General features: G+C 43.9%; 1 protein-coding gene across 1 annotated transcript in view; it reads left to right on the forward strand.

Moving 5' to 3' along the window:
* tmtc2b (transmembrane O-mannosyltransferase targeting cadherins 2b) overlaps positions 1–19323 on the forward strand; it is a 104798-nt gene that overhangs the window by 40065 nt on the left and 45410 nt on the right. Inside the window, exon 2 of the mRNA XM_030426122.1 lies at positions 5187–5763. Coding sequence (XP_030281982.1) covers positions 5187–5763 — 577 coding nt within the window. The remainder of the gene's footprint in view (positions 1–5186; positions 5764–19323) is intronic.

Consider the following 19323-nt stretch of genomic DNA (forward strand, 5'->3'; position numbering starts at 1 on the left):
ATGACATATAGTTGGCAGACCTTCGATCACTTTCCCCAAACTCCCACCAGAGTTGATATTCTTTTCACATGCTGTCACAAATGGAAATCCTTATTTGCCTTGTAGTTGAACGGGCTGATTTTCTCTTCAGCATTCCAATATCCAAACTGGGCAACTTGTTAGTGTGCTTATGTCAACCGCTGTGGAGTCAGTGTGAACGTTAATAATTGGTTTTCTTTGTCATTCTTTTGTTTTTCTGTCCATTTAGTGAGTTTTCTGAGGATCTCGGAAGATAATTTGTCTTATTATTGCGTTGTCATTCTTTTAATCTGTTTACTCTCCTGTTAACGTTTGTGACATCAGTGTCAAAATACTTTCCCTTCCTCAATGGATTAGGTACAGGTGGTAGTCGGATGTAGAAGCAACTCAATTGAAGGCAGCTGTTGTGGTAGAAATAAGAGACAAGTATTAAAGGTTATGACTTATTAAAACTGAAGTTTTTTGTTGTTTTTTTTCTGTCTGAAGGCTTTTGACAAACTTTTACCCAGATTGTTTAAAAGTGCAAGTGTAACCAAACACTAAACTTCCCATTCAAAACCCTGGCCCAACAGGAATGGGTTGACATTTTGAGAAATACACTTATTCACTTGCTTGCCAAAAGTTGGATGAGAAGATCAATACTCCTCTCGTGTCTGGTAAATATGAAGCTGGAGCCAGCAGCCGGCTGAGTTTGAACACCAAGAATGGAAACAGGGACTATTTCTTGGCTGTGAGTCAGTTACTTCCTTTAAGTCTTGCTGTCACCATTAGGTTGCCAGGTAAGTCAAGTCAGTTTTAATAATATATCCCAGAATAACAAATAACAATTAGCCTGAAAGGGTGTCAAAAGTAAAAAGATTGAGACTTCAGGAGGTCACTGCTTCCGGTCAGCAAATGGTCTGGCACATAATCCGGGGTAACACCGGAACATCTATCTTTTACTCTGCCATTGATTTAATGTGTTAATGAGCTAACTTCAGAAGTGATGGTAGTTGGATTTTGTATGTAAATGTATGTAAGCCGCTTCCTCATGTTTCAAGTGCTAATGCAAAGCTAAGCTAAGCTAAGCTAACTGCAAGCTATCCAGCTGCTGGCTCCGGCCTCATTTTGAACTGACAGACGTGAGAGTGGTATTGAACTCATCATCGGATTCTCAATCGTGTTCAATAGAAAACCGCTATAATTGCTGAAATAGGATCAAGGTTGTGGCTGTGCAGTGCACCCTGTATGATTTGCAGATGGATACCCAACATATACATTCTTTGGTCGTAGCAGTTTGCCTATTTCTAAGTGCTTTTCCACCACGCTTTGAAGGATTTTATAAAGGTTTTATTCTGGTCCTACAGCTCTATTTCACTCACAGCTTCATCCCAAATTCATTTAGTGATTGCAAAGGGAAGAGCCCCGATGACATGTCCTTGCTTTTCAATCTCCTTTCTAATATTAAGTCCGATCTCCTGTGCGCGCCCGCTGCTTAGACTCCTTGCAAAGAGCCAATCAATCTTCAATTTTAGATAGCCTCTTTACGTGAGATCCTGTTGTAACTGGACCTGCCTATTTTTCTCCACCCTACTGGAGCATTCACATTATAAGTGAAGCTGTTCCGGGGGAAAAAGAGGTTGGCTCTCATGCGATTACTTCTCAGCTGAGGGGATAAGGAGATAGTGGGAGCATATTTCATGGAAATGATTTTGAACTCAGCAGAAAGGACTCAGGGTACACCTAAACGGGAATCGGTTTTACTGTACCCTCGGGTTATAATTACACGGTCAGCCATTGTCTTTTGTTCGAGGCTCATTTATGCAAACTAAATTGCATAAGCAGTTGGTCTCTGCGCTTCGGAAGAAATGGGTTATTTGTTTTCTTCGTCCTGTCGTCTGTTGTGTTGAAGCACAAATGATCTTTTTCTGTGACGCTGTAGGAAGAGTTAGTCAGAGCCTGTGATATGAGCAACCGACACAATGCTCTCTTTGTTTTCTCTCTTCAGCGGGATTCACAGTTGTTTTGGTGAAGTCATGCAGCACTATTCTAAAAATACTGAGTTGAGGAAACGCTGCTAACATTTTGAGGGTCCCCGGGTTCAGCACAGCTATTCTAATTAGTGCCATTGTGTACAGTGTAATGTATAGGCACAGAAAGCTTGGATCATAGCATTATCTGTCTTCATATTCCATACTATAAGTAAACAAACTTTAACTTTAATAATCAAAGTGCTCAAAGTGACTCTGCGTGCTCAGAGAAAATCCAAACAAGGATAACATTTAAGGCCCTGACTTCACCAAGCAAACAGACTGAGGCACATGACAGAGATCCAGACAAGTTTGGGTGGAATTGAGGTTGGCAGCGTGAAGTAGATGCTTGAGACTGAGTAATGGGAGGTAAAAAGTTTTTCAGGGGCTTCTCTTGTTAGTGGCCACATGATCCCCCCGTTCCTCAGGGAGTCGGTGCACAGGCGCGCGGTTGGGGGAGGAATGTGCTCCCAGCTGGATAGGGTTTGCAGTGCACAGAGAGGTCCTCCCTACCTCCAGCTCGACTGAGAAATGGGCCCAGCCAGCCGCAGAAACTCAATCTACCTCTGCAGCTGGCCTTTTAGCCCTCAGAGAGTCTGACGATGATGAAGATCTGTAGTGGATTAGTGATTTGACATAGATTGGGACAACCCGTCCTCATACCTGAAAGTCTTGATTCGGAGATTGCCAATGACTCCCACCTTTAAATACATTATATTGTAGATCACTGTTTTTAGTAAATGTAATGTACATCAAAAAGTGAATGATCACATTCTGTTTTTATTTGTTTTACCCAGCATCTCAGGTGTTTTGGAGTTGGGGTCGTATGAATTGCTCCCACAACGACATACCATATATGACCGTTAAGGTAATAAGGGCGTTTTCCAGCCATCCAGCCAACCGTACTTTGGGTATTATGACGCTCTATGCCACCTGATTTCCTCCTTTGTTCCCATCAAAATCATCACAGCCCCTAGAGGTTGACACCCAACAAACATACATATGATTCATAATAAACTGCTCAAACGGATGAGGTGTACAGCTGTTTTTCTGGTGTGGACGTGTGGAATTTTGGAAGACTGATCACAGTGATGCAAATGTGTTACATCAGCTGCATTCTTCCATTTTGAGTAGTTGTTGCAGAGTGGGTTAAGTCGTTACATCTCCCTCTTTCTCTTCTCCCTAGTCACTGCTTGTCAACCACAGTGTGTTAGGTCCTCGCCTACCTCTGCCACTTAAATGTAGCAGACAATCTGGGAGCCCCCTACACAGGAACTCAGGAGGTTCACCAGGGCTGTAAACGCGGTGGTCTTTTGAGCGACTGGCACTGGCTCCTGTCTGTTCCCTCGCTGCCAAAAAACTTGAGTGTGGTTTCAAGGCAATATATAATGTATCTGGCCTCGCTGGCTCCACCGCACTGTGCAATGGAAAAAGAGCGCACTTGTCTCCAAAACGGCTTTGAGATGTAATTGAACCATAATACCTCTTATGTGAGCATCTTGCGGTGGACTGAAGATCTCAGTTGACAAATGGGCCAGAGAAAATAAACTGGCATATCTGAGTCATTAAGTAGAGAGTTGGGCTACCGACTCTAAAGCCTGCTGGTGAAGGGCCGGAGCCTCCGCCAGTCCGTCGGAGAAGCTCGAGAAACCCAATCATCCGTGCGCTGACATCCAAGGCATTTCTATTAGATCCCGGCTGATTATTTCTCTGCCTCTTCCAACATCCTGGGGCCAGGTAGTCTTTATTTCCCTTAGATCTATCACACCTGCCGACCCTTCTCAGAGAAAGCTGGTCCTTTTTGTGATTTGATGAATGCTGCACCAACACCGAACTCCCCATGAGCTTTCTGGTATTGGGAGGTGTCAGTTGCCAAGGTAAAGTGTTTGGCTTAAGAGCTTCAGAACAGCCGAGGAAGACGTTCATCACCTTTTGGGCGAAATGCTTCTTTGTCTCATTAATCTCCCTCACATTTATGTTGATTTTGGTCACGGATAAAACAAGTAATTTACCTCTCGCCTCGTGTTGTCTCTGGCTCCCTCCCACCTTTTTCCCACCCATCACTTTCTGAACTAATTGAGTGTGCTAATTGCGACTGCTGTGACGACACATCGCAACCTGGCGCACTTGGCTTGTTATCACGCCTCACGTCCCATCTATCTCGCCTTTAATTGCAACACCTCTGTTCTGCTTTCTGCCAACCGCCTTCTCTCTGCGGAGGTTTATTCTGTTGCCTTCAAATCACTGGCACCGACATGTCCCACTAAAAGCCGACGTGACAGAAAAGATGGGAGAAAGCGTTTAACATTCCTGAAAGGGGCACATGCCTTCCTTTTTCCCTCCTTTGACCCCCGCTTGCCCGTCTCCCCAGCCATGACACTCGTAGCTTGTGGCTGATGTAGCGTCGTTAGGTTAGGTCACACAGGTTCATCCCTGACAAGGGAAGTCAAATCGGCCCCTTACCTAGTGGCCATGCCTGCCAAGTCGAGCTGAAAGCATACATTATGTGTTTAGAATTGTCCTTAAAAATGGACATATCTCTGTTCATGCACCACTGCAGCTTCATCCCCGGACAGACTCTGAGCTGCCATGACCATTGTCGCCGCAGGTCGCCTCTCTCTCAGCTGCATTTGCCAACATGGCGTTCCCCTACTGCGTGCCAGTATATGTTTGTGGTTAAGGGCGTGGCGCTCTTGCTTAATCCCCAGTTCCCCAGCTGTGAGAGCTGTGGCTGTGGTGGCAAAGCTGCCCAGAGCTCAAAGCTCGCCCTCTGATTTTCTGTTTGTGAATGCCACATGACCACACTCCCGGGGTAAAGCTGTAAGCAAATGCAAAGTCTCATTTCATTGCAACCTATATTTTCTGCTTAGTCTGCACTGGTAAAGAATAGATGTGCATCCTCCTCGGAGAGCTCGCCGTGCATTGCCGGAAGAAGTGCTGTATACCATAAACACTGTTTTCAGACGGAGCGCTTTTCCCGAATGTGGCAGAGCAATGAAGTGGTCTGACAGGGAGGCAGTTTGACATTAATTGAAATGACAGAAGTGTCAGCGTTCAGTACTGGATCAAATGTTTTTTTGATCTTTCCGTCTAAGTTATATAAATAATCTATTTCTTTCCCAAGACGTGTTCTTCTAATCTTTCCCCTTCTCTTCACAGCCGTGCAATCAAGACCAATCAGGACCTGCTTCCAGAGACCCCCTGGACAAACATCTTCTACGATGACTTCTGGGGCACCTTACTCACTCACAGTGGCAGCCATAAGTCTTATCGGCCCCTTTGCACCCTCTCCTTCCGCCTCAACTACGCCATGGGTGGGCTGGAGCCCTGGGGTTACCACCTGGTTAACGTGGCTGTCCACGGGGCTGTGACGGGCCTGTTTACCTCCCTGGCTCGCCTGCTGCTCGGAGGAGGCCTGTGGAGCCTGCTGGCTGGCCTGCTCTTCGCCTCTCACCCCATCCACACCGAGGCAGTAGCGGGTGTCGTGGGTCGGGCTGATGAAGGCGCCGCCCTGTTCTTTCTGCTGTCCCTGCTGTGCTACATACGTCACTGTAAGCTGCGGGGCCACGCCGGGCCCTGGCGGCTCTTGGCCTGGTTCCTGGGCAGCCTGGGCTGCGCTGCATGCAGCATGCTGTGGAAGGAGCTTGGAGTGACCGTCCTGGCTGTATCAGCGCTTTACGACGTCTGTGTTTTCCACAGGCTCAAATTGCGGCAGGTCATCATGCTCCTCTACAAGGTACACAGTTTACTCTTGCTCCGCTTTGCTGCTTTTCACATGCATTAGATTTCCTGCACCTGCTGATGAAGTCAGACAGCAAAGGAAAGTCGATACACTGTAGGCGTGTGCGCCTGTGTGTGTGCTATATATGTGTGTTCTGTTTGCTTTTCATCACAATATAATTCGAACATCATTTGCCGGTATATGCACAGCTGTGTCATTCACACCAGATTGTTGTGTGTTCTGTACAACGCAAGGAAACGCACATAAGGAGAGGAAAGCAAACAGAATATTTCTCTCTCAGTTTGTGAAGAAGGTGTTTATAACTGCATCTATTGATGAATAATCTGAATTAATTAAACTAACTGGCCTGTTACGCTTTTTAGGTCCTGTCTTATAATTCAAATTGTTGCCTGTTTGAATTCAAATCTGTCTGCTCATGCGACTCTCTGTTTTCTTGTCTTGGAAAAAATGTAATTGTAAACATCCAAATTAAGAACCAATTTAAGTTAATGAAACCAAACCCAGTGTGAGAATGAAAAGCTTATTGACCCATTAGCGTTTATTATCCTGAAATGGATGATGTCTTTATAAAACATAATGACAAAAAGTGAGCTGTTTGCCACATGGTGCCCATTAGCATTGCAACCAATCATTCAGTGCAAGTCTCTTTAGAAGCTCAAAGTGAGGCCCCTGGTCAAAAGTTGGCCTGCCATAAGGTTAAAATTGGCACGCCAGATGTTTCTATAGAAAAAAAGTTATATTTAAAGCTAAAACATGGAAGAATTTAGTCAGAAACATTAACAAAATGTACAAAAATTATCAAAGGAATGTGAAGTATCATGTTGAAGAGGTATCTACTTAAGTAAGCATGCTAACCAGCTGGCCCTGGCCTGGCCTGTTCTAGTCCAAAGCTCTTGCGCTAGTGATGTAAGCACCTACACCTCCCTGGCGGTCCAAGCACACAGTCTGGACCACTAGCTCCATAGCAAACTAACTAGCAAATGGTAGCTAGTGTTAGCAGCATTTAGCGCTAACTCTGATTAAATGCTGCCACCTTTGAGTTTGTGTTATGAATCTGACAGGTGGTAAATTCTTACATATAGCACCTTTAAATAAATATGAACTAGACTGACACTTTGAAGTCAGTAGGGATCCTAGTACCATTTTGCATCCTAGAAATGTTATACTGTAGGTGTTTGCTTTTGGGTCCCTGCCTTCAAGAGTTTCCCCCCGTATGTGTGTGCAATACTGTATATACCTGTACATTAGTGTGTGTGTGTGTGTGTGTGTGTGTGTGTGTGTGTGAATGTGCGCGCACCCACGTTTGTGCATTCACATCGTTCAAGGTGAGAGAGAGAAAAGAAATTGAAAACATGTTTCAAAGGAAATTGCTGAGACAACAAAAAGCGATGACCATTTTATATTTTCTTGTCGCTTCTGAAGCGTTCAGCCATTAAGTTGCCATTTTCTCCAACAGCTCCTGTCAGGAGTGTTTACTGTTTGCTCTCTAGTCAATGTGACACCCATGACTCTCTACCCATCATAACAAATTCAACAAGGCTTGTGCACAAACGTGACAATAGGCCTCCGGAGCAGCCAAAGAGAGGTTGGCTTTGAGATGTGTTTTGTGTCAAGGAGGGGTAGGGGTCAGCAGGGAGAGAAACAAAGAGAGAAAATGGTTAAGTGAAGAGAAAATCCAGCCTTTCCTTTTTCCTGCTCAGCATAGTGTTGAAGTGAAGCATGAGGGCCTCTGCAGCCATCTTCTCCTCACTGTCCTCTCATGATTTAAGCCTTATCTGACTCCCCGCGTCCTCTGGAGTATGGCCCATCCATTGCCGCAGGCCGACAGGCCTTCTAATGGCTTGTCAGGCATGGCTAGACTAGAGAGGAAGCTGGGCCAAGAGGGCTGAAGGAGATGATGCCTCATAGCTGACAGTTTTTCAACTTTTTGATTGAAAATCCACAAAGCCTGCTGATCCCATTGTCTTTGGAAAAAGAAATGGACTGGCAGATAGTTACAGGCCCCACAGATTTCTTTCATGGTGTGCCATCTTGGGTAACTAACTTGGCAAGGGTCTCCAGGGGCAGATGTGTTAGGCTGGAGGAAGGCACAGCCAGTGGGGTGTCTCTACTTCAGAGAGCAGCATTTGTAATGTTGGTGAGGGTTTGTGTAAAATTGTATCTTTGTTCAGTGGTGACCATTGGAACAATTCATACAGTAAATATGTGCACCTCTCATACCTAAGAAGCAGCTCAAAGCTCTTCACAACAATTCTTATAACACTGAAAAGATTAAAATTATTTAGAATACAATGAAACTATGTGGATAATAACATTTTTCAGAAAATGTTTTTATCGATCTACATTTCCAAGTCGCGCGTTGAATGTCCATGACCAGGCTTTTCCACATTTTTTGGTCAGTAACACGTTAAGGCGCCTTCTTGATTCTTCTCTGTTTTAACTGTTGCAACATCCAAAGCTGTAGTGTTTGATGACCTAAGTGGAGGGTAGGAGAACAGAGGGAGACACAGCTGGACCAAGTATTAAAGTACTAAATCTTTCAGAGCCGTAATAGATTTTAAGATTGACTTTAAAGAGACGGGGAGCCGGTGTGGAGCTGATGAAAAGGGTGCGATGATTTGCTCTCTTTAACTTGTTCTGGTCGAGGCTCAGGCAGCCCTTTTTTTACATGCTGAATCTATTTAGTTTCATGGGTAATCCAGTTAAAAAAAGCAGTGCAATGGCCCCAAAACTAAGCAGCTGAAAAAATGAATCACTCTGTTTTTTACTACTTATTGAACCTGTTTGGCAGGAGGTTTTAGGCCTCTTAAAATGATGGTTTTCTTTCCCAGCAAGTGCAGCTAATGTTGGTAATATAGCAATGTCAAAGTCACAGCTTTACAGTCTGTTCCAGTTACGACACCCTCTATCTTGAGACCTTTGTGATATTAGAAACTCTGAAGCCATTTCTATTTAAAGCATTAAAGCAGCAGGGTGTACTTGAACAGCTAGAGCCTAAAGATTCATCACATCACACTCATTTGTAAGGTATTAGCCTAATACAAAATAAAAGTAGTCTATAGAGTGACCTGTGGAAAAACCTCTGCATGCACTATGTAGTTTTGGGGAAGACATTTTAATCAGAAGGGAAAAAGAGAAAAGGACAACACAATATTATTCTGTTTCTCTTTGTTTATATGTGGCGGACCCTGCCACAGTGTTCCGAGGACCTTCTTTCCTCTGAGAACAGCTTGTTTATTCAGTTGTGGAAAAAAATGTATGTCAGTGTATTATTACCTCATTAATATTGTAAATATTAAAATTCTGAGTTTGAGTTCTCCAAAACTACATAGTGCTCCTTTTAAATAACAAAAAAAAAAAAATCATTTTAAGTGAAATGGCCAGAAAAAAAGATAAAAAATAGATAAAAAGAGTCTGAAGAAAGAAATCCTTTTTCTTGCAGTAAAGAGGCCAAGAGAGGCTCGCTGTGGGTAGCTCTTGCACCGAAGAGGAAAATAAGGGGCTGTGTGAGTTGTCAGGCACTTTGAGAAAACACCCAGCAAAACAACTAACCGTTTTTCACTCACAGACCGTAAAACAGCGCATTTTTCTGAAAATATATATATCCATATATGGCTCGCTGTTTCCTGACGCGCAACTTTGAGCTGACAATAGTCATTATGGCAGCATGTCATTTAGTCGCTCCACAGACGACATAAAAGGAAGCGGAGACGCGGAGCTGTCATCGTCGCTTCAGTCATGTTCACTTGGGGGGTTTTCTGTCATACAAGTCTGCTCTGTAATGGGATGGCGCTCTGTGATCATAGATTCATATGTGCGAGTGTTGCGACCTGATCTGTTGTCCTCGTGGAGCCGCGAGCATTTGTCTCGTTGTCTCTGAGGAGGGAGGCAGCCGCTTTGAGTGATGAGAGGCAGCGGGAGTTATTCCTCGGGGCGAGTCCAGCCTCCAACCGCCGCCTGCCTGAACATTAGTTATGTACAGAGCTGAAAACGCTCACAGTGAAGACGAATACAGTCCCCCTCCCCTGCCTCAAGTTAGGGCTCCACATCTATCAGGTGCTGAAAACGTGGCGGCTAACTCCCCAAACGGAAGTGTGCGCTGTAGATGGGAGAGCAGGACTCTAACATTAGTGTCGTGTGATAAGAGGGAAACAAGGCACACAAGCATGACAAAGGAGCCGTCGCCTTGTTGCAGCGTTTCCACTTGTTCCAGTACATAAAAAGTCATCCTTCAGTTCGAACTAAGGAGTCCGGCCACTCGCGTGACTGACGGGCCGCAATTGGCCAGCGCCACGCTTTATCAACCCGGCTCTCCACTCCAGCTGCAGTCATTTGACATTTAACGTCGGAAACGGGTGAAATGGGGCCTGATTATCTGATCGTGGCACACAGTCAATTACATTACAGCTCCGTATCTGCTGCAAATCTCCCGTCGCGTCGTTACGGCTTCTGTGTGCGGTTTTATCGAAGGTTGAATGGAGACTGAGAGCTTCCCTGTAATCCCGCGTAGGTTCATAACTCATGTCACCAGGACTTCAAATGGGAACTCTCTGCATGCAAGTCACAGGGAAGAGGGAACGCAGAGGACGGAGGTTTATTGGTTATATGTGGCAGAACAAAAGAATCATGCTCCACAGTTAACTGTATGTGAAAATAAACCTAAAAAATGAAAGCTTTTCTCTCAGGATTTTAGCAAAATGAAAGAAATTATTGTGTAAAAAGGGACATTGCGCTGAAGCATGCTGTATTTAAATTGGGCCATATCATATTGTCAATTTGAAAAGACTATAATTTGTTTGTGTACCGCTCATGGGTTTCTTCTTGCATGCTTTTGTCTGTGTAATGTCAGCTTTAGGGCTTACAAGGATCCATTTCTTCCACTCATCAAACCAAATTGTCCCTGGGCAGTACAAAATCCTTAAAGGGATTAGACTAACACATATTCTCCAATAGACTCTTTAAATATTCAGTATTCAGAGTCATTCATTCAAGTGGAGCACACCTCCTGCTTGTGTTCCAGTGAGCAAGGGAACTTCTCTCGCTGAGAGACTCGTAGAGGGAACCAAGGCGGCGTGAGGGGAAACAATGGTGCCCAGTCAGTAATTGAATAAGCACATGTTCGGTTAACGCTGACGCCGGAGTCAAAGCCCTTGGCGTCCGAACTGTGAGGAAAGCTCTTATTAAGAGATTTGGTGTAACCTTTGCATGTGAGTGACCTTTCGAGGACGATCCCAGTGCTCTCGAGTCTGCCATCATGTCTTGAGAGAGATGCTTTAAAGGTGCGGCACGCAACAATTTTGGTTTTAAACATTCAAAAATTGAACAAAACTGTCAACAGAATGTAGAGAAGTAACAGTTTTGAGATCGCGGGGAAGACGCCTTTGTATCGTGTCGGAGAGATGTAAATTGAAGTTAGCATGCTAACCAGCTAGCCCCCATGCAAGAGTTTGTCAAGAGGTGATAGTCCGATAGTAAACAACAGCAACACTCCCCTGGTGCCCCGGCCGCTCGCTGCATGGTTTACAAGTTCATTAGCTAATGGCAGCTACAGTTAGCAGCAGTTAGCTGGTGATATGCTGCCCCCTATTTGTCTGTAAGAATTCGACAGGTGTCCAATTTTTTATATATATTGTACCTTTAATGAATATATACATACAGAATATGCATGAATTAAGTTGAACTTTTCATGCTCCATAATTTCCTGTATGCCTCTGTACAAACATTACCCCTCTTTCTTTTCCCTGCTTTCAGTCATTAGTGTGTATGTTAAGAGCCGAGCCCACCAGCCCATACAGTGTCCATAACTGGTGCCAGCCTACAGTGTGCTCTAATTAGTTCTTTCCAAGACTTGTCTTCAAAAACGTGGTACAAAAACCTGTCATTAAACTGTTTACTCAAACTGACCTTTACGGTGCTGATATTCTCCAGTTGCCTTTGTGCCTGATTAAAGCATTTACAGCCATGTGTTCTTCTGTCTTGAGCTACTCTCAGGCAATGAGTTTATTGCATTCAAATGTAACATAGCTGGCAACAGAGCGGGTGTGCGGTGTGACCACGGTTTATGTGGAAAAAACATGCTTTTTTACGAGGCTGTTTCCTGCACAGCGTCGGTTAATAAGGCTCATTTTCAGTGAGAGATAGTGAAACACAATTGGAGCTCGTGATTTAGTTGAGGAAGGAATGTTTTTTTAATGTGATCTCACAGTGTTTTTTTTTTTTTTTTTTTATTCCATAGCATGAGGCAATGGATCGTCTGTCCTGAGAACTTGGCCGGTCTTCCTTTGTTAGTTGACCAATAAATGTTTGGACAATTGAAGAGGTGAAATGGGCCTGAACACAAGCTCTAACCATGGGAAAAAACAAGACCTGTTTGGCCCTATAAATCAATGTAAACATCTGCACTATGATTTTCCTCTGATGGGCGGCTTTGTTTAATCACGGCGGTCCATTGTTCTTTTTGTTTGACAGTCCTGCCCACATAATGCTACACTCCTCATCCACATTCGTAACCAGAAGCAGAAAGTGTCAGTGAGTTCTTTTCAGACAGGAGAGAAGATGCTGTTAGAACACAGGTACTGTAGGAGCCTCAGCACCCGAGGGCCTGATGCTCACGACTGGAGCACCCTTTGAAAACATGATAGAGCAATCTGATGCTTTGAAATTGTAGACCGTATAAAGGGGGTTTATCTTGGTGATGTCATGTTGGCGCGGTAGGACCACACAGAGGCTCAGATGTATCTTGAGAGAAACGTGATGTGCTCCTCTGACGATCGCCTTTGGTCACGCCCATCGTGCGACGACGCAGCCACCGGAAAATGATTTCCAAATCTGGGACGAGACCCAGCTGGCCCTCAGTGAATGTCAAGCTCACGCACTTTATCTTTTCACACTTCCCGTTTTCTGTTCACACTTTGGCTATTAGCGCAAGGTCACTGCTTTCAGCACGTGTGTGTGTGTGTGTGTGTGTGTGTGTGTGTGTGTGTGTGTGTGTTATGTGTCTGGAGGGTGACGGAGCTGACAGAGTTTACCTGTGCCGAGAGCTCAGGTGTCGGGGAGCTGGTGGGGCCGGCGAGGCCTGACCTTAGCAATAGGGAGGGAGGTCCCACCGAACATATGCAGCTATGCAGCTATGTTTACAGCACGTGTGTGTGTGTGTGTGTGTGTGTGAGCTATAGACCCTGCATACCAAATATGACATCCATACATACCCTCGCTGTGTATTAGATGGGGTAAAAGGAAACACAACCCAGCCAATACATTCTTACCTGGGGCTCCACAGATGCTCCTCCATGCTCTAATGGCTCCTGTCACCGTGTGATGGATTGGGCCTGGTGGGCTCTGCTAGTGCCCCCTGCCCTCACCCACCTGCCTCTCACATGGGGATACACACCACCGCTTCTGGTCTGGATATGGCGATGGGCAGTCGGAGGCACGCACGATGGAAACACATTTGTAGACGAAGGGTAACACATAAAGATTTCATGTTTTCGGACAGTTTTTTCGAAACAGGCATGGTTTTCTTGCTGAAAATCAAATGAAAATACAACTTTTATGTCTGTATAGTGAAAAAATGTATTCCTACATATATGAATGTTTCATACACATCCGTCGTTTTAAGTTATATTTATTCTTTGAACTTGAAATAACACATTTGATAATCCAGAAATAAAAGTTGAGCTAAAATCAGCTTCAGATTTAGCATAGAGCTGGTGATATCCACCTGCTCACCATGTACTACACTACACTGCTAATGAGATAGCGGCTGTTTCATGACTCACTCTGAAGACACACAGCAGCAGTAAAAGTGAAAGCAAACTATATTCCGAGCCACAGATGATTGAACAGGTCTCTGAAAGTCCTCGCTTCGGTGTAAAACGAGGCAAGGAGCAGCCGATATTGATAGAAAGTGACTCAGGCTGGGTTTTGCTTCAGCCCACCGTCCATCAGGCATAAGTGAAGCTGACAGGCAGTGTGCCAGCGACAGCCAGTGCCGTGACCCTGGCTCTGCTTAATGTGGAAAGATGGAAGCCGGTAGAGAAGAATGAAAATCCCCCTAAAATAAAAAAAAAGCCTGGTGGAGGGCATGAGAGGCGAATGTGAAAAACAAGCAGGAAAATATTTCACATTGTCCCTTCGCCTTTTGCTCCCCGCTGAAAACGATCGCACGCCCTGTTCCTTTTATAGCCGGCGTGTCTGTGAATCGATAGTGGCATGTTATGTAAGACCTCAGCGGTGGAAAGGAATGTCCCACAGCAGCACCAGCGTCCCCGCAATGCATGCATCGGGTCGTCTTAATCGAGCCGTATGGATTCGCCGGTTTGCCTCTTTTCTGTAAATCGTCTAGGCTCTTACAAGGGATAATTGATTCACCCAGAAGTATTACCGCAAATGACAGACTCACAGTTAAGGAAGTCGACAACTTTAAATGAACACTGACATGCCTTCAGTGTGTTAATTCGCTTTTTTTTTTTGGTTTCCTCCACTGGACAGTCCTGAGACCAGCTCTTCCAGCTCATTCTAAGGTCAATTGATATTTTACATTTAAAGTTCTGCAAATTATAGCTTAGACCTTCAACACAAGTGAAATATAGTGTGGGCCTTTGTTTCGGTCGCTGACCATAGCTCCTATTTACGGCTCCTTTTTTATGGTCTCAGCAAATAAACTGGCATGTAAAATCAGTCGGCCAGAACTGCATTACTTGAGACTTCCAGCCACAGTACCAGTAGAAAAAAAAAAAAAAAAAAAAAAAAAGAGAAGACTGGTGAAGGCCTTTGTTAGGCCTCATGTGGACGGGAGGTGTACTTTCAGATGGAGTCTAAGCGTCTCTTCCTGTTTCTCCACGTCGCTTTGTTACTCTAATTACACTCAAAGGGGTATTTCATCCAAAACAATACTGCTCTGATTATGCACATAATTTGACACAAAGCAGAAAAAAAGCCACAGTTGTTCACAAACTCAATTAGTTTTGAGACGTTTTGTTGAGTTATCGTTTGGTGAGGCTCAACAAAAGGATGACTATAAAAACGGGAATAGCTCAAAGAGCCTCGTGACAGGTTTACTGTGCACCCGGGAGTTTTTCCTGTTGGTTGTTTGTGTGCTTTGTACAGTTAATACGGCCTGTAGGAATCCTAATCAAAACAAGCATAACCAGATATCCAATAAACTCCAAACTGCTGCCAGAACCTCTCAGACGGATAAGAGAAATGAAATCATTCAGATGTGGAATGGGCAGACGGCCTATTTCAACAAACAAGGGAAAGAGAAACAAATGTGGGGATATCTGCAAAAAAAAAAAAAAAAACAGCGCTGCCTCATCTCATCGTGTTCTGTAATATCCACAGCGGCTCCTGAAGGCAGAGTGTCGTGGTTCTATTACCTGAATAGGTTCAGTCCCGGCAGACATTCCCTGTGTGCGTGTCTGTACAAAAGGACTGCTGCAGAGGTCCTATCATCACCGTGGGCGCTCCCATCTCTCCCAGAGCTGAGGAGAAACAGAGCACGTGCGATGGAGACAGAGCAACACTGTGCTTAGGAGGAGGCAGGGAGACGTTAACGGACAGGGCAGCCAGGGGACAGCGAGGGGGGAGAGGGAAGAGAGTCTGCCCGAGACGTTTTCACTGAGCATTTCGTCTGTTAGATGGCCTGTCACTCCCCATGAACCATCAGCCACTGGATGCTCTATTTTAGGACACGGAGTAGAGATGGATTCATACCAAGCTGGTGTTACAGCGATGTAGTAAACACAGGATATGAGTCAGTCATAGAGTTTTCTCTCAGAGCGCAGACCTTCAGTTGCACCCGCTGCTCAATTTCACAAATGTATTTGTTCAGTAACATTTCAGACATTTATTCTGTATTTAACTGTGATGTGCTCAGAGCTCAGGGCTGAAAGTGCTGCTCAGCCTGAGATGATATCAGCTGTCTTGGGCTCAACGTGCAGTTATGATTCAGAGGCTTTACTACACGACAAAAACACAATTTGTAACACTGTTAGCATTGACGTCATTGATCATGTGCCCCATCTGTAGACATTATGTAGGCGCAGGGTGTACAGATGTGTTCTCCAGGAAGATGGTGAGTTCAGGACAAGATTTAGGATCACAACTTGCAGCTACAGTTCCATAAGTGTCTATGAGTCTGTACATATGTATATTATAGAGCCCAACCCATATATCATAGATCTGTATCTGCATATAATGTTACAATATGTTGTCTGTTATGTGCAGATTTGAAAACAGACGTTCTGTTTTCTCAGTGTATTGTGTTGAGGAGATCAACGTGAGTTAGCATGCTAACCAGCTAGGCCCTTGCAAACAGTGTAAGCACCAACACTCCCTTGTTGCCCCTATATCACAGTCTAGACTGCTATGTGCACAGCTAACTGAGCTAACAAGCTATTGGGAGCAGCTAGCTGTGACTAAGCCCTCTAGGTTTTAAGAGTTTGAATTGAAATGGAAGCATATTCTTGCATATTGCGCCTTTAATCATGCAATTGTAAAATATCCTGCCTCCAAAACGTACTCTGTCAGTGTCTGATGACCACATTTGAGGGATCACTGCAAAAAATGTTTGTATATATCATATATGAATACACAGAAACATATATCTTATATACGCATGGACCCAAATTCATTTTCACAAATATTCCTGTGAAATATGTTTTGTAAATGCAGGAAAAAACTGGTGAAAAGAGGAATTTTGAAAAGGATTTGATAGCCGTTGAAACAGAAACTGGTACAACTGTAGGAAGATAAAGGCTAATATAAAGTTGATTGATTTCTTCTGCTCTGAAACCAGAGGAAAAGTCCACGTAGCATACGTAATGGTGATGTTTAAAGAGACATTTGCACTCAGACAGTGGTCACACGAGGACTGTGAGTGCAGATATTGGAACTGCGGATCAATTCAAAATGTCAATGTAATCCATCTTAAACCACAGTAAATACAGTCGTTATGTGAGAGTAATAATAACGGTGTAGGGAAGGAGTGTGTGTGTGTGTGTGTGTGTGTGTGTGTTTTTCTTTTTTTTAATGGTTATTTCATCAACTAAATCCAGACATGATCCGATGATCAAGAGTTCGTCTCTCCTGTGAGATGAACCAAGGAAGACATTTTAGTTCTTCTGAACTACTTCGAGACTCTTCCACTCCACCTCTTTTCACAGTGCTTTTTTTATTCATCTAATTTCTCAGCCTAACTAAAGTGTCATCTTCAGTCCGATGACACACTCTCAGATTATATGCTCTTTCATATGTCAGAGCATTAAAGCGAAGCGATGAATGAGCGGCCGGGGAGCCGTCTCGCACTATGATGAATTTCAAAATCTTTGTGAACAAACAAATGCATCCCATCGCCAGTGCCGGTGCTGCTGCAAGCCCCTCAAAGACTGAGAGCTGCTCCTCAGATGTTTTCCCAAACCGTTCCTGCTCTTACACTGCTACCTAATTGCTTTCCAGTCTCTCTTGTTTAGCTGCTGAGTTGCAGTTTTTGTCCTTAAACGTTAAGTCGACCGTGCGGACGAAATGGACCCTGGCCCACACCCAATTGTAATTTCTCTTCTGTGACACATTGGAATGATTATCGCAGCGGTAAAGTGAAAGCCACACGGGACAATCTGCCTGGTTGTAAACATCGATGTAAATAGTGGAAAGAATCCTCCCCCGCAGAAGGATCTATAAAAGGAAATTTAAGTATTGAGACTCACATCGATGAAATCCTGTGCGGTCAAGCCTTTGTTTTGTGAGCAACAACACGTAAGCTCGGCCCGAATAACTGTAGCTCGCTGGCTCTAAAACATTGTTAGAAAAAGTTCTGGCATTGCGTCTCAGCGTCGTGTCTCGGACGGGTTGAGTGCTGAACCAAATGGAGACACACAGGTGTTTGATTTCTGTGCCAGCGCATGTGGGAATTCTTCTCTCAATCCCCAGATTCATTGGTAATCTGGAAGCGTATTAGTGCAGAATTGAGTTATCATGCCCTTGTGGGAGTTCAACTCTGTACAGAGACACGTCGAGGCTCAGAGACCTACAGAAAGACGTCTGGCATGCCCAAGTTAACAGTCTCCGAGCTCTCTGTTTGATCTCTTGGGTCTCTGTCTCTCCGTCTTTTCATCAGTCCTGTTTTTTCCCTGACATTCCCTCTTCGGTGCTCTAAATATTTCTGTCTTTGTGGCCGTTCGTGATTTACAGTCTCTGCTGAAAACTACAAATTAAAGTAATTTCAAGGTCCTCCAGTGAGTTTTATAATTCTATGATGATTTTATGAGTCTCATCTATGGCACCGTGACCTCCTAAATTGAACAGGGCCCTGTCGGTGTCCTGAGTACATTCTACCTGGTGATTTTCTCTGTGAACTCCATGATTTTATTCTGTGAAAGTGCACTCTCTTTTGTTTCTCATGAATAAAGTGTCGGGACTGCCAGTGATTCGTTATTATTACTTGTGCATATTGCACTTGTGTTTTTACAGTGTTTATCTTTACTGACTGAGTGGAAAGAGAGGATTACTTTTTTATTTTTCTGAGTAGCCACGCTAGCTGCATCTGGTCTGTCCACCACTTTGGCCCACACTGAATTATCTCAAGAACTATCAGATGGATTGCCTTTAAAGTTTTGACAGTTATGTTCCCATCAGTCGTAACAAGTTTGGCAGCCTTAAGTTTTCACCTAGCTAAAATTTAAGCTTGTATATTACTTTGGTTTAGGACAAAATATCTGAAAACAATGAAGTTCCCATCAGCCTCAGCTGTACTTCACATGCTAAGTAGCAAATGTTAGCATGCTAACACACGAGAACAAAAGAATGTAAACCTAGTGAACAGTAGCCTAGCTGAGAAACATTAAGGATGTTATTCTTAGCATGTTAACATTAGCATTTGTTTCAGCTAATATGTAATATGTAAGAAAGTAGTAAGTACCAAAATGTATCTACAGAAATAAGTAAGTACAGAAGTGTTAATCCCAGATGTGAGAACAAATAGATATACAATTGTTGTATTATGCTCGTTGTGCGTATTAGAAACATTGCATTTGTTGAATTAACTTTGTTGAATTAAAGCATGGGGAATGTTTCCACATGACTGAATTGCTTTTATTTAAGCATTCAATAATTCTGTTGGTCCAACTTAATGTGTTTGAGATAAAAATGAAGTCAGACCAAACCCTTGTATATACAGTGAGTATACATTATGTAGACCCAACATAAGTACATTCAGTTGGACAAATAGAGTTGCTTAATGCTGAAAGAAAGCCATTAAATCTTGTCTAAATACTGTTTGTTATCTTTTAAAGTTCAGTTGTCGTTCATTTGGAGCGGTGTTCTTGGCCAGACGCTCCACTGAATTCACAAGCTAGTTGCTAACTGTGCCTGTCTGTCGTTTGGTGCTGAGTTGGTCGTGTACAGGGAGGTTTTTACAGCTTTTTTTTTGGCTAAAAAACAGCTGCCTGTTGCATTTGGAAAGGATGCTATGAAAGTGGTGAGATTGAACCAAAACCGTAAAGTTGTGGGCCGGATGGGAAAACAATGAGCAGAGACTCACTATAAATCTCTGTAAAG

The sequence above is a fragment of the Sparus aurata genome, chromosome 8 (genome assembly GCF_900880675.1).
Source record: "Sparus aurata chromosome 8, fSpaAur1.1, whole genome shotgun sequence".
NCBI classification, from domain to species: domain Eukaryota; kingdom Metazoa; phylum Chordata; class Actinopteri; order Spariformes; family Sparidae; genus Sparus; species Sparus aurata.